Source organism: Staurois parvus, unplaced genomic scaffold, assembly GCF_062004578.1.
Source record: "Staurois parvus isolate SC_StPar_1 unplaced genomic scaffold, SC_StPar_1.0 ptg000437l, whole genome shotgun sequence".
In the NCBI taxonomy this organism is placed as follows: Eukaryota; Metazoa; Chordata; class Amphibia; order Anura; family Ranidae; genus Staurois; species Staurois parvus.
Window position 1 is genome coordinate 1,843,577 of NW_028318233.1, and position 20,944 is coordinate 1,864,520.

The 20,944-nt window shown below is 42.3% G+C and overlaps 1 protein-coding gene across 1 annotated transcript; it reads right to left on the minus strand.

The window, feature by feature from the left end:
• Window positions 1-5,442: 5,442 nt before the first annotated feature.
• Window positions 5,443-20,152, minus strand: COX5B (cytochrome c oxidase subunit 5B). The gene is made up of 4 exons (XM_089687770.1): window positions 19,989-20,152; window positions 9,471-9,541; window positions 9,141-9,240; window positions 5,443-5,625 (listed from the first exon to the last, which is right to left on the minus strand). Exons 1-4 carry the CDS (start codon window positions 20,098-20,100, stop codon window positions 5,513-5,515), a joined length of 396 nt encoding a protein of 131 aa, XP_089543896.1. The 5' UTR covers window positions 20,101-20,152; the 3' UTR covers window positions 5,443-5,512.
• Between the last annotated feature and the right edge of the window lie 792 nt (window positions 20,153-20,944).

The following is a 20,944-nucleotide window of genomic DNA, read 5'->3' on the forward strand; positions in this document are numbered from 1 at the left end:
TTACACTGTTATACAAGCTGTACATTCACTACTTTACATTGTAGCAAAGTGTAATTTCTTCAGTGTTGTCACATGAAAAGATACAATATTTACAAAAATATTTATCCAGAGTTTAGCAGCAGCAGAGTTAAAGGGGCAGTTAAATGTCCCTTTCCTGAACGCAGAAGAATCACGTTCAGGAGAGGAACATTTTGACCAAAATACATCAAACGCAGCAAAAACGCATGTGAATACATCTAGGCACTAGCCGTGTTTATTTAGTTCAATGGAAAATACCCTGGCCAATGAAATAAATAAATGTCTAAGAGACAAAACGCGGGTACATATGGTACCACGTTTACACGCATTTAGTGGTTTTCTGCTGCCAGTAGAATGTCTAATGTACTTCCAGTGTACAGTGATCAGCATAAATGAATACACCCATTTGAAAAGTAAGATTAATGAACAAAAGAAATTTCCATGACTATAACAAAACTGAGTTTTATAGAACATTTGTTTAGCTCATTACATGAAAGGTTAATATAGCTTCGATTACAACCTACAGTTTTACTCAAATTACTGTATTTTTCGCTCCATAAGACGCACCTACGTTTTAGAGGCAGAAAATAGGGGGAAATAAAAATTATGAACTAATGGACTGCAGCCATAGTACAGGAGATGACCAGAGACTGTGGACAGCACAGGAGATGACTGCAGACCTTTGGAAAGGGGAGCGGGTACCTGAATTTGACAGGTACCCGCTCTTACTTCCGCGGAGTTGTTCTTTGATCTTACCTGTTCCTCTATCCAGCCACGCGCTGTCTTCCGGGCTTCTGTAGTGTCGGCGCTCGGCATGACAGCCGGGTGCCAGTGCGCATGAGTGAGAAGCACTTAAGCTTTGCGATTGGTCCGGCAGCTTCTGGGATCTGTCATGTGTTCCAGGTACCGCCTTACCATTCACAAAGAGCACTGCTTCTTGCGCATGCGCACTTGGCAGCCGGCTGTCAAGCCCAGCGCCCACACTACAGAAGCCGGGAAGACAGCGCGCCGCTGGATAGAGGTACAGGTAAGGTCAAAAAACAACTCCACGGAAGTAAGAGCGGATACCTGTCAAATTCAGGTACCCGCTCCCCACCTCCCCAAAGGTCAGCAGTCATCTCCATAAGGTCCCGCTGCAGAGCTGAGCGGCCGGCCCAATATTCTGACACGGCGGCAGTGGAAATACCGGACCGGCCGCTCCATATGACGCACTGACATTTTCCCCCTTTTTTTGGGAGAAAAAAGTGCGTCTTACGGAGCGAAAAATACGGTAGTTGATGCAAATATGAATACACCCCACAACAAAAACAACTCCATCTATTATTTTATATGACCTCCATGATTTGTAAGGATAACCCCGAATCTTCTAGGCATGAAATGAACAAGTTGGCAACATATTGTAACATCTTTTTCCATTTTTTAAGAATGACCTCTTTTAGAGCCTGTATGCTGGATGGAAAGTGATGCTCAACCGCTTAGAATTCCCCATGTGTTTGATTGGGTTCAGATCAGGAGACATACTTGGCCACTGAATCACTTTCACAATTCTTCTTCAGAAATGCAACAGTGGCTTTAGATGTGCATTTTGGATCATTGTCATGTTGGAAAAGTGCACCCAGTGATGGTAGCATCTTCTTTCAACAGAGCAGTACATCTGAATTCATGATACCAGCAATGAAATGCAGCTCCCGACACCAGCAGCAGTCATACAGCCCTACAGGACACTGCCACCACGTTTCACTGTAGGCACCATGCATTTTCCTTTGCACCACCATACAATTTTGAAGCCATCAGTTCCAAAAACATTCATCTTAGTCTCATCACTCCAGAGTAGAGTCCCAGTAAAATTCTAGGTGGGCTTTTTTGTGTATGGGATTTAGCAGAGGCTTCCTTTGTGGACAACACCAATGCATGCCATGCCACTGCAGTGTAGGCCGTATTCTATCATGGAAAACAATCAGCCTGGTTTGGCTTTCTACTTCTTTAGCCAACTGCAGTGAACTTGCATGGCAATTGTCTTCAACCCTTCTCATCAGAAACTGCTCCCGTCAAGATGTTAATGTCCGTGGACAGCCTAGACTTCTGAGATGGTTGCAGTTCCATCTTTGTATCACTTTTGCTACAGTATTCTGACTGATAAGTAAAGCTTTGCTGATGTTCTTGTAGCCTTCCCCTTTCTTGTGACATTTCGCTTCCATCTGGTGCCATCGCTGACAGCATGAAATGGGAAGGGTTTTTCTTTTAAGTAATGTCCTTTTATAATCAACTGCCTACTGGACACCTGTTTAATAATTACTCACCTGTAGTTGAATTCTTGTTAATTAGGATTTTGTGGTCTAACATTTAGCTTTGCTCTTAAGGCCTCATGCACACAGGACGTAAAAAAAAAAAAAACCCTCCTAGAAGCCTTCCTCCTGGCAGCAGCGTTTTTGCAGAAAAATGCTTGACACTTTTACTAGTAAAACGCTTTTACAAGCATTTAGGCACATTTACAAGCGTCAAGTCCTTGGGTGTTAATTCATTTAATTGGCTAGAACGATAATTTATACTGGCCATTGACAATTACCATGCCTAGCGTTTAGACACATCAAGTGTTTATTCTGCCTCCAAGGTAATATCTTGATGTGGTAGTATGCATCACATACTAGCACATTATAAGACGTGCCTTACAAAGTCCTCCAACAGCACACTGTCAGAGCTGACAGGCTTCCATCTGTATCTTCCTTCCAGGTCTAAGGATAATCTCAATCCTGCAAATGTGAAAAGAAATCATGGCAGCAGCACAGAGCTCCAAAAGGGACAGCATAAGTATGTAGTCCCAGCAGAAAGTATGTGCCGGTGATATCCCAGCTGCAGAAAACATTAAATAAATACTAAACCGTGCGTGTTTAGGAGATAAAGCTTTATCTGTAGGTACAAGTTTCTAAGCCACCCTCTCAACCAGGGTGCCTTGATGTTTTCTTTAGAAGTGCCTCAGGAAAAATGTCTAAAAAAAAAAAAAATTCCCAAAACTTGTATACAAACCAGCAGGTGGAATTAGTCTGCCTTTTAGTTACACAAAGTCACAGGTTTTCATTGTGCACCATTATGACCTTCTAGCTGACAACCAATGACAGTTGAGGACAGCATCCTAGTTTGACCCTCCCCTGTCCCTCTTTGGCAGTGCTGGGATCACATTATCTCAGTGATGGAGGAAAAATTGAGAGAGAAAACACTGAAATACTACTCAGTACCAGTGTGCAAAAAGTGTGTTTGCTTTGGAAGAATAAAATCATCTGTTGGGTGTCCTACATGTGTGGATGTTGCTGTATAAAAAACAAAAAAACAAAAAAAAAAAAAAACCAGTCTTGAGGCACCCCATTTTACAATGGGGTGCCTCAAGACTGTCAATTTCAAAGGGTGCCTTGACTGAAAAAGAAGGTTGAGAAAGTGTTCTAAGCCATGTTTACTACTGCTTTAAAACAGAACACAGCCAACATTAAGCTGTAGTAGAAAGCTGTTGAACGGTGTTCCTGCTTAGCATGCCACCATTTATAGTCTGTGCCAGAAATTTTGAACCTAGTTTCCTCTTGCAATTATTATTATTTTTATTTTAAACATCTGATACATGTACTGTGGAATATATACAATTATTCCACAACACATGCACAAGTAAAGCTTGCATAAACATTCCACATGTGCAAAATTATTCACCCTCCCAAAATGACCCAATTCATAAATGGCTGCTAGTAAACATCAAATTCTCTATAAATAATACTGGTTTCCCTTTACAACTGCGTAACCCTACACATGTAGAAAGTACAAAGGTATACCTACTTTTTGTGTCATATTTTACTGAATGTTTTGGAATGTAAGCTTTAGAAAAACAGTTATATACAGTGTAAGTGAAATTGTATGAAACATTCCTCAAAGTGGACATCAAAGAAAGAACATACATTAACCACTTGCCCTCCATTGGATTTACCCCCCCTTCCTGACCAGGCCATTTTTGTAATACGGGATGTGTTACTTTACAATTGCACAGTCAAGTAATGCTGCACCAAAATGAAATGTCCTTTTCCACCCACAAAATAAAGCTTTCAGTGGTATTTGATCGCCGTTTGTTTTTTGCACTATAAAAAAAAAAAAAAAAAAAAAAAAAAAAAAAAAAAAAAAAAAAAAAATCAAATTTAGGCCAAAAGATATTTTGCTACATGTCAAGAAAAAAAAAAAAAAAAAATCCCGATACATGTAAATTAATTGGTTTATGTGAAAGTTACAGCTTCTACAAATGGCAGTATACACACTGGATTTTTTTTATACTAGTAAATGGCAGTGATCACCAACTTAGTGGGACCTTAGGCGGGCATTCTGACACTGGGTGGGAACGGGCTGCCATTGACATCTCCAGTGACACGAATAGTGATCAGTGCTAATAAAAAGCACTGACTGTACTAATGACACTGGGCAGTTAGGGGTTAACAGTGTGCAGTTTGCATTTTACTTGGGAGACATGCTGCTCTCTGCACTTGCTGCAGAGAGCAGCATGTCCATGGTGACAGGAGAAAGATGTTTTACACACAGATCTCTCCCCTCAGCCCTGCTGACGATCACCAGTCGGGACCTGGTGATTGACATATACAGCAGCAGTAGCAGTGCACGCCCCCTACCCGGAAATACAAAATCACTTTTTTTGTGATTTTGCACAGCAGAGCCACCCTGCAGCAGTATATCTGCTATGGGGCAGCTCTTAAGTGGTTAACTATTTTTTTCCTGCTTTTTTTTAGAGTTTAAATTGGTTGTCATTTGACCATCCCATCTGACCTGGTGCAGTTCACTCTGGAAAAGGTGGTTATTTTGGAGCAGATGGACAGGGAGAAAACTGCCCGCACACTTGCTAAATTCACCACACAAACTGCTTGGGATTTCAGTGCAGCAGACACTGTTACCAGCTCAAAAAGAGGTTATGAGCACGCTGGATTTAGGCAGTAAAAACAGTACTTTTCTGCAGCATTTTAACAGAAAAAAAAAAAAAATGGGTAAGTGTGCATATATTGTAGAGATGTACGGATTTATTTTTATTTTGCCATATAGCAAAAAGAAAAAAAAAACCCACCTACCTCAGGAAGGAAGTGACAAAGATGCATATCAGTATACATATCTAGATTTTGTGGGCTTAACTTGTGTTCTCTGATGTCCACTGCACTTGTGTACACACACACACTTTTCCGTTTATTTGAATTAAACCATGCCTGAAAAAAATAATAGTTTTCATAGCATACACCTAAAATATTTCCAGCTAGCCATGAAAGGTAAAAGCCTACATTTTAAACTTTCCTACTGCCAACACTACAGAACACTTTCCTGCTATCCTGACCCAAATAAAAAAAAAAAAAAAAAGAAAAAAAAAAGCTCAACTTCGATTAAAAACACAAAGGGATCACATTTAACAGGTAAAGACTTTAATAAAATGTTCAGGGTTTAATTAGATACAGACAGTATCACAAGTCACTTGTTAGTGTGGAAGCTCATGGTGCACAAGCTTGTAGTGGGAGCCACACTCTGGACATCGATTCACTTCTCCCTCATGGATCCAGAAGTAGATAACTGCAGAATTGTCTTCTTCACCTACAAAAAGGACAAAAATATTACATGTCTGCAGAAGTACATTAGAGAATCATACTGTGATGAATGTGGTGCCCTACCCTTCTCTCCAACTTGTGACAAAGGACAGCCAATCTCACAATGTACTGTCACTGGCATAACAATGCCACCCTCAGCTGCATCCTGCATGAATATTTTCCAGCTTGCAGGATCACAATCTAGGTGCCAGCAGCCTGAGAGCTATTGAAGTTTGTCACTTGGTTAGGTTAATTACGCAATTAACTCTTCAAACTGCAAACAGATAGCTTTGGGACTATCAGCCCTTCACAATATTAGCAAGAACAAATGTGAACAAAAGGTCTAACACACTCACAGACAGGTATATTCAGAGGATTATATACAGTAGCACTCTTGGAGAGACAAGGATTCTTTAGTTTGCATTAAAAGCCTTATGCAGGCCAAAGACGGGTCGTTTTATCGGCCGATTTTTCGTCTGCACGAATAAAAAATATATATATATATATTCATGCCGTTAGTGGGGCCAGCCCGTCGGCTGTATTTCGCAGATCTCCCCATTTATTTTTATTGGTCATGCTGGAAAATCCAGCACATTGCTGGCAGCATCGGCAACGGGGCCAACCGATTTTTCATTTATCGGCCGATAAATGGCCTAAGATCATTTTAACACTTTTCAAAATAGGGTTTAGTAATAAAAAAAAAAAAAGTCAAAAAATGGTGCAATTACAATATTCATTGAAAGGGATACTACAAATAGAGAATAATAAGGCAACAGAAATAAAAAAGAAAGGAGTTAAAAAGGCAGAATACTTGCAATGTCATTGGCTTTAGCAGAGTCCAATTGTCCAAGCAAAAATGTTGCCATGGCTCTCTTGGGTGTTCCTTGGTTGATGTTAAACTTTGATATCAAAAGGGGTGTGGACAGAACTGACCAATCATCCGGTTTAGGGGATGGGTGCTTGGAGGTCACCAAGTTTATTACCATGTCCCAACTACATTTTCATTCTAAACTTTCAGAATGTGCAGGTGGTATTCTAGCAACTGGCAGATTAATATCCAGAATTATATTTCGAACCCAGGGATACCAAACATAGCATACTTTGTCACCCAGGAGGCAGGAAACTGCTTTCTGCCCTTTCATATGTGCTAGGGTAGTCATGTATGACCTTGATTTGGTACGATATTCCCTATTCAAAATATATACCTAATATGTGTCCTGTTCCTGTTGAATTCAATCAATTGTATGTGGAATTGTTAGGTTGTGGAATAGATGTTTTATGGAGTTTTATGATAGGGCAGAGTTAAGGGTTTTTCATGGTTTGTGGAAACAAACATCCTGCCAAGACTAAGTAGCTGTTTACAGCTCTGGCCAGGTCTGGACTCTGTCCATTTGTATTTTAGTTAAGAGGCTCTTTTGAAGTACTTTAAAAACGTACAGCTACAAATTCCACATATTTCAGGAGGGAGGAAAGGAAGATCATTGCTCATGAAAAACAAAAATGGCTGTTGCGCACAGGTTCCATGTCTCTATTGCGCATAATCGTTACACATACTCCCTCAGCTAAGCTTACATTTATAGTAGAGTGAAATTACACAGCATGAAACTGCAGTTAGCACGGAGGTCTCACCACAAACCTTCAGGCGATTCCTCCAATCAGCAGCCACCTACAAATTAAAGTGATTCTAAAAAGGGTAAAGTAAAAAAATATTATAAAATCACATTATACTTACCTATGTGCATTGGTTTTGGACGAAGGAGCCCCGATCCGCTTCTTTTTGGGTCCCATGCCGGTGGTCCTGGCTCCTCCCCATGCTCTGTGCTTCCAATAGCAAGCCTCTTGCTATGGAGGCACTCAAGCAGGCTCGCTCCTGTGAATGGACATTGCCAATTCACACAGTGCGGCTTGACCCTGCCCCCCACTGCCCTCATTGGGTTCATTGGCTGTGATTGACAGCAGCAGGAGCCAATGCCTACCGTTGCTGTGTGAGCCAATGAGGAGAGCGTGACCAAGGTGAACCGCTGCTCATGCACATCACTGAATCAAGAAGGGGCTCAGGGGAAAGCTGCATTCAGGTTTTTTACTGTAATGCACAAAGGTAAAAACCTTCTGCCTTTAGAACCACTTTAAGATTCACTTTGAATTGCTACCTTCACATTCTTTAAATCTTACCCAACTACTTTCACTTTTTTTTTTTTTTTTTTTTTTTTTTTAAAAACACACATTTCCAGGTAAAATGGCAACAGCTGAAGTCTGTCTACAACCAAAATGTTTGCTTTCATTTTGGATAAAATGAGAGATTGACTTAGAAGCGTGTTAAACCCTGTCAGGCTTTTTATGGCCTGTATCCTATTGTTAAGACTTCACTTTATAACAGGAAGCCCTTTTAGACAGTGGTCACAAAAACAGACTGCTCCCATTAAAGATTCTCTATTGCCGTTCTGGAGATCAGGGGTGGACTGACAACTCATGGGGCCCCCGGGCAATAGGGGATCATGGGGCCCCTGTGTCCTTGCCCAAACTGAAAAAAGCCTATGAAAAAGGTACCAGGGGCATCTCATGGGTCCCCTTACTGACCCCGGGCCCTCGGCCAGTGCCCGAGTTTCCAAATAGTCAGTCCACCCCTGCTGGAGATTTTCCTCACTTTTCTGTACAGGTGACAAATGGTAGCCAGGACAAGATTGAATCTCCCCAGTATGGGACACAGACCGCAACATCATTAGTTCCAACCCTTCCCCAATCCATCAAAAACTAAGTTTTGGCTTTTCACTTTAACGATTTACATTTTGTGCAAGACCCAGCTTAATCGGGTCTAAAATTACAATGTTTAATAATTCTAACACAGGTGATGTGTTCTGTTTTGGTACAGATGTTTCTTTTGCTTCCTTTCCTCCACTTATTTGGAAGACTTCCCATAAAGAAAAATTGCTGCAAATAGAGCCCCACAGACTACATGAACACAAAAAAACCAAAACCACACTACTTGCATATGGTACCCAACCAAGGGAGGAGCGGAATTATTGTAATTAAATGCCAGCTTGTAAAAGCAAACTGATGGACTGCTATATATGTGCTGCCAGATTGTGATTCTATAGTGATGGAAGGTATTACAAATAGCCAATTAACGACACCTCTTCTAAGTACACCCACATGCTGTGTTGCAATTTCAATCCAAAATTATGCCCCTTAACCTTCAGACTATTCCTTCATCTCATCTGGCTGAATATAAAACTGGAGAGGACAAGAAGGTATATGGATCAATTTATTGCTGTAGATTGAAAAAAAAAAAAATAAAAAAAAAAACACAAAACAAAAAAAAAACAAACTGATTTTAGACTTAAGTTACCAAGCAATGCAGCCTAAAAATATGTGGTCACTACTGTATAGTTCCATATTTGACAATGTCTTTCTAGCAACCAGATTTTGGCCTGTTACATTTCTAGCACACACTGCTGGAATACAGACTTTCAAAATTCATATTAAGCTGACAACTCATATGTCAGAGATGATACCAATACTTACAAATGCAACCAACAAGTCTCTGTTTGTTGATAGAGGGCACAATAATGGGATGTTCCTTCGTCCCTGGAGGTCCTGAATTTGACTGAGTGCTGTATGGATCCTTGAAATTTAAAGAAAAAAAAAAACCTAAAAATTTGTATTGAATAAAATAATCAATGTAGAGCACCACTGTCAAGTAATAAAACACCATCCATGTTCATACTGTATTCCTCAGAATTCCAACAAAATATAAAAAACAAACAAGTTATCTTTCCAGATCATTTTACTGGAAAAAAAAACAAAAAAACAAACACATGAGTGAACTTAAAGCTTTTTAGTAGTCTAAGTTACCTGTCCTTTCTTCATAGCCAGCAAAATTTTCCTTTCAAGTCCAGTGGCCTGCTCTTCATCAGTGGGAATACCTTCAGAGAGATATTTACATTTTAGACTAAACAATCTCATTAAAGCATAACCAACCACAACCATTTTTTTTGTTTTTATACAACACAAAAACATTAACTGAAGCCAGCCATCAAATATGTATGACTGTCAAAACCTGTTCTTTAACCGCTTCCCGACCACCCTATAGCAGAATCTCTGGGTAGGGGGCGTGTGCGCTGCCCTACTCGTGCCACCATTGGTGGCTACAGCTGTCAATCACTAGGTTCCGGCCAGAGATTGCCCACCAGCACCCACTGAGGAACATCAAGGGAGAGGTCTGAATGGAAACAATACAGATCTCTCCAGTCAGCACCAGCATGCTGCTTTGTCTTGCTCTGGCCTCTTTAGCCAACCATGAAAGTGGGGGCAACATTTGCTAGGGAGTTTATACCAGATAGAGGGAACAGCATTCTCTGTCTTCACATGGTGATTTAGTTTGAAGATTTGGAAGAATCCCTTGGTGGATAAGAAGTAGCTTTTAGACTCTTTGGACTACACACAGCTTTCACTTTTCATGTTCAATAGATTTTCACTTATACATTTATGCACTACTGGATAGCTTCTTTTGAGTGTCCATTTATATGTTTTGTTTGATATTTGTGACGTAGCAGCATTTTGGTAGTCATCCATTTGTGTGTATTTATACAGATTTGATTTATTCTTCACGCATCCAGCGCAGTTCTTACACCTCTCTTACATTCACATTAGGAACTGCAAGTGAATCACACAGAAATGATGTATTAAAAGAGGTAGAGACTCCAGAGAGATTTTACCCCTGTACAAATTAGTAAGGCCTCATCTGGAATATGCAGAGAAAGGCAACCAAACTAATATGAGGCATGGAGGAGCTCAGCTATGAGGAAAGATTAGAGGAACTAAATGAATTCTCTCTTGAGAAGAGGAGGTTAAGGGGGATATGATCAACATGTATAAATACATCAGTGGTTCATATAGTGAACTCCGATTACCGCAGGGTGAAAAACTCTACAGAGGACAAGGGGGCACTCTTTACGTCTGGAGGAAAAGATTAAGGCCCCTTTCAGATGGGGCCGACCAGTCAGCAGATCCACCTGCTCAGCAGGGGATCTCTCCGCTGATCCCTGCTGAGCAGGTGGATGACAGGTCCATGTTTGCTCTGCTGCCGCAGAGCGGACACAGACACTGCCTGTGTTTCCATCTGACTGCTATCTAATCCAATCCACCAGACGGATGGGGAACGGATCTCCATCTATGTTTGGAGTTCAGGATCGGATGCTGGCGAGTGTCAGTGGACACTTGACCGCTGACACCCGTCGGTCCAGAGGTCTATGGATGGTCTGATCAGGTTCGCCTTTTTACCTGATGATCCAACCAGTAAGCGTCTTTCAACTACATTTAACAGCCTAAGCTATCAAGCAAAGGTCGCAATTGGAGTGTAGAGACAAAAACGGACAGCTCCCCTTTTATTTATGTGAAACCTTTACCCCCAAAAGGAGAAAAAAAAATTGCTGTAACTGGCTAAAAACTGTTAGCTGAAGTTGGACTTCAGATTGTCAGTCACCAAGTTCATCTAAATGTACTAATCCATCCAACACCACCTTCTCAAAGCAGATTTACTTTTTCAAGCTTCGGTCGCACGCTTCAAGTGGCCTGATGCCCAGGTATGAACAGGCACCATAAGGTACTATATACTGGGCTGTTCAGCAGGCTGCTGTCTCATGTTTATTGGGTGGTGCCTTACGTTACAAAACCAGCCAAACAGAAAAACAACCCACAACTTTATTAAACTGTTGCAAATAAAAATTTCAATCATTTCTATGCAGTGACAGGCACTTACATGAGGCGAAGTGTAGAATAATGTGGCACATAATGGTGTGAACAAGCACAAAAAAAAAAAAAAGTTGAGACTTATGATTGAAATGTGAGTGGCTTAGTGGTTGGCACTTCTGTCGTAGGCCCCATGTACACAGGACACTTCTGAACGATGGAAAATGACTGCTAGGTTAAAAAAGTCTGTTTAGCTGAGTTTTCATAATGCATTTACGTTTGGAAGAGTTTTTTTTTTTTAAAGAGAAGCACAGGAGAACCTCCCAAATGCCCAGAAGTGGTAAACTATTAACGGTTTCAGAGAAATACAGAGAGTAGAAGCAGAGACAGCAGTATGTGTTGAGATTAGCTTAGGTGTGAGTTGCTCATTAACATTTCTTTTGTTTCCAAGGGTGGGAAAGATGTCTGGTGGAGGGAGTCATTAAGGCCACCTGGCAGGGGGTCTTCAGGAGGAATTTGAGGTGTGAATGGACATTAACATATCTTGTTTCCAAGGGTGGGAGAGGTCTGAGGTGTGAATTGGTCATTACAATGTGTGACAAGCTTCGTAGTAACATCCTGTGGTCAGTGTTTTGTCCATCTGAGTACCTTGAAAACGCTTTGCATGCATTTTTCATGATGAAAAAAGGCTCTGGACAGCATCGGGAACTGGAAGAGTCAAAAAAAAAAAAAAAATTCAAATGCAACCGCTTATAAAATGCGATTTACCACGTTTACAGGCGTTTTGCATTTGAGACGCTGATAAAAGACTGAACGCAAGTTTTCTGCGTTCAAAATTGACTGTAAACTCAAATGCCTGTAAACAAAAATGTGTACATGGACACATAGGAAAATAGGGTAAGTTCATGGGCTGCTGAGAAAAAAAAAAAAACCCCAAAAAACCGCTGAACAGCTCTTAAACGTGAGCTTATCAACTGCGGTGTACATGAGCCCTTACAGCACTGGGGTACTCAGTTCAGCTCCCAGTCAGGACACCATCTACATGTTCTTCCTGTACTTCTGCAGGTTTCATCCAACCAGGAAACAGCTTCTTTAAGTTTCACAACACAAAGAAAAGGCATCCCCCACTAAAGTATTGGGGTACCCTTTGTCAAAATATTTGTCTATGAGAAATTGGCTATGAGTGATGTAACCTTGTTCTAGTACAGTTATGTTTGAGGCGGCAAAATTGACTTTTGGGGATATTGTTTACCCAACAGGGATGATGGCAGCTCTTCTAATGTAAATAGGAGTTGCCCGCTGTGGGTTTGGTGTAGTTTTGGGAAAAGATTGTATTGGCATCATGGCAAAGTTCCAGATCTAAAAACCTAGTTTGTCTGGATCACAAACTGATGTGAAAGACAAGCCCATGTCGCTAACCGCTTCCCACCCGGCCTATAGTAAAATGACGGCCGGGCGAGACTCTCATCCCTCCAGGAAGGCGTCATATGACTTCCTTTCCCAGACCGTGCCGTCCGCAGGTGTGGCGAGACCTGTCACCGGATGTGTACCTCAGACACGGCCCATGAAAGATCTGTGTACCGGCCCCGTTGCCAGTACCATGTGACCAATCACAGCAGGCCACATGACAGTTGTACACAATGCATGGCTTCCTTTCATGCCATCCATTGTATACAAGTGTATCTGGCTGTGAATGGTCACAGTGATCACATGCACAGGCTGGGCCAATCATAGCCCATCTGTGTCATGTGATTAGCCGTGGCCAATCACAGCTAATCACAACAAAAAAACCTGAATTAATCGATTTCATTCAGTCAAATGCTTGCTTATAGCAAAGAAATTTGCTATAAGCAGTCAAAAAAACAAAAAAAAACAAAAAAAAGACGATCACTTCCCCAAAGTGGTACAATGTTACTATGGTAACATACTACTGTGGTCATAGTGTAATATGAAAAAAAAAAATCTTAACACAAAAGGAAAAAAAAAAAAAAAAAAACTACTTTCTTCCCATACTGTCACTAGTGCCCTGATCACCACCACACCAGTTATATGATGACTCTGTACTGCACTGGTGACAGTAGGTTAACAAAAAAAAAAAAAAAAAGTGACCAATTTTTTTCATTTTCCAAAAAAATGAAAACTTTAATAAACTCCCCATGCCTCTTATGAAATAGTCGGACTATCTACTTTGCAAAAAGGGGTCATTTGGGGGATATCTGTCCTGTTCTGACATTTTTGGGCCTCAAGAAATTAGATTGGCTGTCAATAATTCAGGATTTCCTTGATCAATGAAGGTCCACACAATGATACAGAGCTAGGCAGAAGAAATCCACTAGATGGCAGAAAATAATCACGGCTCCACCAAAGAAAACACTGCTCCTCCACTGCACATCAACGATATCTGAGAAAAAAAGATGCTCCCCACTGAAATAAATTACTGTTGGGACAGAGGGAGACCAGCAGCTAGGAATCCCCAGAATCACCGACAGAACCGGCGCGGCCCGCTGCTGTGTTCAAATCCTCCCCCGAGATATTTCAGTAGGGAGCATCTTTTTTCTCAGATATCATTGATGTGCAGTGGAGGAGCAGTGTTTTCTTTGGTGGAGCTGTGATTATTTTCTGCTATCTAGTGCATTTCTTCTGCCTAGCTCTGTATCATCGTGTGGACCTTCATTGATCAAGGGAATACATCTACCCTCTCCACGCTGATGACTACTTTTTGAACTCCATCCTTACTACACTGCACTATTTATGTGCACTTCTGGTTAGTGTGCATTGTTACCCTAGGTCACCACAATTGGGCCTTTTTTATGATCACTTTTTATTGTTTCACATTTAAATTTCTAGCGCTGCACTTTAAATTTTATTTTCATGTGAGGATTTTTTGGTTATCCTGTGTGCTTCAGCTGCTTGTCTATTTAAAGTGCTCACATTTTTGCTCTCTGTTTTAATACTTCAGGATTGATCAATTTTCAGATATATCCCATAGTTTGTGAACGCTATAACTTTCCTACAGACTAAATAATAAATACTGATTTGGGTTATTTTCAAAGACATGTAGCCTAAATTTATGAACAATAAGTTGCAAACTTGTATAACAAAAACATGGGTTTTTCACAATTTTCAGTCTTTTTTTGTTAATTTAGCAAAAAAATAAAAACCCCAGTGGTGATTAAATACCACCAAAAGAAAGCTCTAATTGTGTGAACAAAATGATAAAAATTTAGTTTGAATGACAATTGCGCGGTCATGCAATACTGTACCCAAAGTGAGTGCTGAAATCTGAAAATTGGCCTGGGCAGGAAGGGTTAAAAGTGCTTGGTATTGAAGTGGTTAATGCAATGTTGGACAAAGGCTGCAACTTGTGTAGTGGAGTCATCCCAGATTATTATAATGTCATCTATATAGCGCCCATAGAAGATTAGATGACTAGCAAAAGGGTTACTGTTCCAGATGTGCTGCTGTTCCCATTGTCCCATGCTTAGATTGGCATACGTAGGGGCAAAATTAGGTCCCATGGCTGTACCATGTATTTGAAGATAGAAGTCTCCTAGGAATTCAAAATAATTGTGAGTAAAGTAATATTCTGTAGCATCTAGAATGAATTGAGCATGTCGAGGATGAAGGGAGTCAGTGTTAAGAAAAATATGTACGGCTTGTAGACATACCTCGTGTGGTATAGATGTATACAGGGAATTGACATCTAGAGAGCCAAAGATAGGTGGATTCCCAAGTGTAAGTTTTGAGCATTTGCCATAGATGGATGCCATCCCTGATATATGAAGGGAGGTTTTGAACCAAGGGTTGCAGAAAATGATTATATATTGGAAAGAAAACTGGTAACACTGCCCATGGCAGCCACTATGGGGTGTCCTGGTGGTTGTGTGGAGTTTTTACGAATCTTTGGAAGATGATAAAAGCACGGTCTTTGGTAAAACTTTTGTTTAAGGATATTTCAGGCATATTGATAACCCCATCCTGGAATGCTTTGTCTATGAGATTATGCGCTATATTTTTGAATTGTGGTAAAGGGTCATTCTTTAGTTTTTGGTATGTGAGTGTCTGATAATTATCTCATATATTCTTTGATGTAATCATCTCGATTTCGGATTACGATACCTCCCCCCTTATCAGCTGATTTTATGATCAAATCATGATTAAGAGTTGTTTCAATACTATGGATTCTTGGGCTGAAAAATTGGAAGCGTGGGAGATAGAACTGTTACACATACGTAGAATATCAGTGTATATGACCTAATAGAAACGTATGTAGGGACCCTTGGCTGAAATGGGATAAAAAACAGATTTGAGATGAAAATTAGTGTGTTGAATGGGCGGGAAAAAGAACAGATGTTAAGTACATTAAGATACTCATCTTCCTGGGTATATACCTGTTCTATAATCAGCCAAGATGGATTCGTTAACGGACAAGTTATCGATAATTCAAACTTGGAATCAAGAGTGGAGTTATCAGAATTACTGTTGGTTAGTGTTCATATGGGGATACAGAGGAGAGCGACTTTCAGCTTCTTCATTGAAACTCTTAAGGCCTGGCTAGTAGCTCAGGACTTGAAATTTTGAGCCCTGCCCTACATGAAGGCAAGATAGGTTTCAATGTGTGTATTGCCTCCTCACCTCCTTATACTCAAGTCCTCAATGGATCCAGTGCTGTACCCAAAAGCAGCAGCTCATTTCCTCACCCTCACTGAGGCTGCAAGAGCCACCGACTACCGCTGCTGTCAGTCAAATCCTGTGATGAAGGGTCTGAACCTTGCTGTCTTGTGTCTATAGATGCAGGGAGCGTGGCTCGGGATTGAGCATGCAAGTTTGCCGCAATGGGAAACAGCTTCCTATAGTTGCACAGATAAGTGGGAGGAGCTCAGAGCTGAAGAAGAGGATTGAGGATGCTCTGCGAAACACCACTGCACAGAACAGGCAAGTATAACAGGTTTGTTATTTTAACCACCTAAGCTCCTGGAGACTTTACCCCCTTCATGACCAGGCTGTGAAGACAGGCTGAGCTCTGCAGTCACCTTTGCAGCATCCGTTTTCTTATTCTGGTTCACAATACTGCTCAATGTCCTTTTCGTCTTTCAGTCAGTTGACCATGTGGACTGCGCTTATACTTAGAAGACAAGTGTACAATCCAAATGAATGTATTCTTGCATTAATGGCTGTGACTGATGAAGGGGTCCTGTGAGACTCTGAAACGTTGCCTTGGTGAAACTATGATCATTCATTAAAACTTTTGGACCCATATTGGCGATTCTTGGTGTGCTGGTGATGTTCTGCCTTTGCTTATAAGATTACGTTTTCCCAAAAACTATACACACTATATTGCCAAAAGTATTGGGACGCCCCTTCAAATCATTGGATTCAGGTGTTCCAATCACCTCCATGGCCACAGGTGTACAAGATCAAGCACCTAGGCATGCAGACTGCTTCTACAAACATTTGTGAAAGAATGGGTCACTCAGCTCAGTGAATTCAAATGTGGTCCCGTGATAGCTTGCCACCTGTGCAATAAGTCCGTGAACTTTCCTTGCAACACAATATTCCACGGCCAACTGTTAGTGGTATTATAACAAAGTGGAAGCAACTGGGAACAACAGCAACCCAGCCATTAAGTTGTAGGCCACATAAAATGACAGCACATGCTGATGTGCACAGAAGTCACCAACTGTCTGCAGAGTCAATAACTAAAGACCTCCAAACTTCATGTGACCTTCAGATTAGTACAACAGTGTTTAGAGAGCTTCCTAGAATGGGTTTCCATGGCCAAGCAGCTGCATCCAAGCCTTACATCACCAAGTGCAATGCAAAGCGTCGGATGTAATTGTGTAAAGCACACTACCACACTGGACTCTGGAGTGATGAATCACGCTTCTCTGTCTGGCAATCTGATGGACATGGTTGGGTTTGGCAGTTGCTAGGAGAACTGTACTTGCCTGACTGAATTGTGTAAAGTCTGATGGAGGGGGGATTATGTTGTGGGGTTGGGCTTGGCCCCTTAGTTCCAGTGATTCCATCAGCATACCAAGACATTTTGGATAATTTCATGCTCCCAACTTTGTGGGTACAGTTTGGGGATGGCCCCTTCCTGTTCCAACATGACTGTACACCAGTGCACAAAGCAAGGTCCATAACGACATGGATGAGCGAGTTTGGGTGGAGGAACTTGACTGGCCTGCACAGAGTCCTGACCTCAACCAGATAGAACACCTACGGGATGAATTAGAGGAGACTGCGAACCAGGTCGTCCCGTTCATTATTAGTGCCTGACCTCACAAACGCGCTTCTGGAAGAATGGTCAAACCTTCCTATAGACACCCTCCTAAACCTTGTGGACAACCTTCCCAGAAGAGTTGAAGCTGTTATAGCTGCAAAGGACGAGCCAACTCAATATTGAACCCTACAGACCAAGACTGGGATGCCAATAAATTTCATGTGTGTGTAAAGACAGGCATCCCAATACTTCTGCCAATATAGTGTGTCGTCAACCTTTGATGTTGTACCTCGTGACACAGCAAACAAATTGGAAAACTTAAGTCACAGAGGCACCAGCTGAGCTGGCACCAACAATTTGCCCTCTTTGAAGCTCAGGAATAACTCCCTATTACTAGCAGCACATGCTGTGAATGACAAAAGTGAGGCTTCCTACCTAGGTGTCTCATCGCATAGCGGAAGCAAAAGAATGTTACATCACTACCGCTTTCAGCGCAAAACATGAAACTTTCACACCTGCAAATCAGGTCATGTTTCCAACCTGGCAGACGCTCCTGGAAGCTGGAAACTGCTCAGTAGACACCACTACCTCAGTGACCTCCACTTGCTTCCGGGTTCCACGCCAAACAGTTGCCTTGATGCACTGTGTACCAAGGAGGTTGGCTGCTATGCTGATAACGCTTTGCATTTTCTGAATACAAATGTTATGGATATGTTATGCTTGGATAGTGGGGAGGGGTCGCTCTCCTCATCCAATCAGAAGCACTTTACATTCATTTGGAAAATGTGTGCTCAGCATGGAACCCGGAAGCAAGTGGAGATGGCTGGACTAGTGGTGTGTACTTCAGCGATTGCCAGTTTCCAGAGAGATCGGCCGTCTACAGTATACACAGTTTCAGAGGTCCAAGCTGAATAAAATGTATTTATTTCAGATACTTATATAGTGCCGTCAATTTACGCAGCGCTTTACATATATATTGTACATTCGCATCAGTCCCTAACCCTCAAGGGGTGTACAATCCCTAACTCACATTCATACATGGGACAATTTAGACAGAAGCCAATAAACCTAGCAGCATGTCTTTGGAGTGTGGGAGGAAACCGGAAAACCCGGAGAAAACCCACGCAGGCACAGGGAGAACATGCAAACTCCAGGCAGGAAGTGCCATAGCTGGGATTCGAACCAATGACCTTAGTACTGCGCTAGACGGAAGTGCTAACCATTTAGCCACTGTGCTGCCCATAAATAGAGCCATGCCTAACCTACCGATGCCGGGGGTTCTTCCTTAACCACTTGCCTACAGGGCACTTATACCCCCTTCTTTACCAGGCAAATTTTCAGCTTTCAGCGCTGTTGCACTTTGACTGACAATTGTGCAGTCATGCAAGATTGTACCCATATGCAATTTTTATCATTTTTTTCTCACAACTACAGCTTTCTTTTGGTGGTATTTAATCGCTGCTGGGCGCTTTACTTTTTGCGCTATAAACAAAAAAAGTGCAAAAATGTGAAGAAAAGTTTGTTTCTATTATAAAATTTTTCAAACCGGTAATTTTTCTCCTTCACTGATGTGCTTTGATGAGGCAGCACTGATAGGCAGCACTAATGAGGTGGCACAGATAGGCGGCACTGACTGGCACAGGTGGGTGGCACTGCTGGGCACAAATCATCAGTGCCCTGATGATCGGTGCTGATCCCCGCTCTGACAACTGCCGGTTCTCGGCAGTACTTTCCTCGCGCTCTGACAGCGTGAGGAAAGCGCAGCCGAGAACCAGTAATTGCATTTGCCGGTGATCAGCGTGTCATTGGACACGGCTGATCACGTGGTAAAAAGCCGCTGTGATTGGCCTTTTACCACATCACATGATCAGCTGTGTCTGTAGGGGAGATCGCGTTCTGGGAGGAAGTCATATGACGCCCTCCCAGAACTGGCTGGCCGCAACGTAGCCGTCATTCAGCTATCTGTGGTTGGCTAGTTAATGGTCCCTAGTATGTGTGCACATGATGTGACATAGGACCTGATATTGTCCCCTCCTGGAGGGCAGGAAGTGATGTGAATGTACAGTATGTATCTGCATCAATGGTGAGCACTGTGTACATTCCTATAATAACAGGTGACATGAAATAAAGTACCAATACAGACAGAGGGCGGCCTCTATGCATACGCCTCAGCCCGGGCCTAGTCTATACACACACAAGGTCACACTGCTCGGTCCCGGGAATTAGACGTATCGGGAGTCACGTGCTTAGAGCCTCCAGGATTGGAGCCGCAGTGCGGTACGTGCTGAGGGGCGGGGCCTCTTTTCGCCTCACCATTTCCCCCCAGTCACCAGGAAATCTGGTACAACGACCTGAAGCCTGCCCTTCACAGGGCACAGTATGTCACCTACATCCACACCCCTGTATTGGCCGCTCTCACACATAGGGAAGGAGGGAGGTGCGGGGGTCACACTCACCGCCGTAGCTCACAGCCCTGGTGCAGCCTCTGCTGAGATGCATAGTACGGGGGACGGAGGCAGCGCGTGGAGCAGCCCGCAGCAGAAACTGACACATTCTCCAGGAGGCCATCCTTACAGGTCCGACCGGCTTCAGTACTGAGGAAACAACTCAATGTGAGGGGGCCGTCCTGTCTATCACCACGCCTACTTTCTATACTGACCGTACCAAGTCCCAGGCACGGGGGAGGCTCCCAGGAAAAATTCACTTCATGGAAAGGAGAGGCGAACGTTCACACTTCAAGTATTAGTGTTTCACGTAATTACTATGCTAGCACATGGCCCCGTGTCTCGTACTGTAGGTGAATAAAAGAGTACATTGCCGGCTAATATTGGTACGAGCCTCTTCCCTTCATGCAATGGGCGCCGGCCTACTTTTGCTGGTTACACGTTCATATAATGACAGCCGCCTATTACAATGACACGGAGCGTCTAATACCCCCCCCCCCTACACTCCAGACACACTGGTATGGACAAAGACGATTGTTTGCAGGATGGAAGGAATAAAGCTTTTGTTTTATCCTGATGTCTGTTTCCTCCTCTTGTGCTCCTCACCAATGACAGATGGGGGTTTATTTACTAAAGCTGGAGAGTCCAAAATCAGACTCCCTTCTGCATAGAAACCAATCAGCTTCCAGGTTTCATTGCCAAAGCTTTATTGAACAAGCTGAGGTTAGAAGCTGATTGGTTTCTATGCAGAAGGGAGTCTGATTTTGGACTCTCCAGCTTTAGTAAATAAACCCCGAAATGTCAAACTTGGGTTGCCAGCAGAACAAGGGTAGTGGAGAAATCTTCTACTGAGTGTGTCTATGGGACAGGAAGTGAAGGGAAATCCATTTAACCATTTGCCCTCCAGAGGATTTACCCCCTCCTTCCTGACCAGGCTATTTTTTTCCGTTGCGGCACTGCGTTATTTT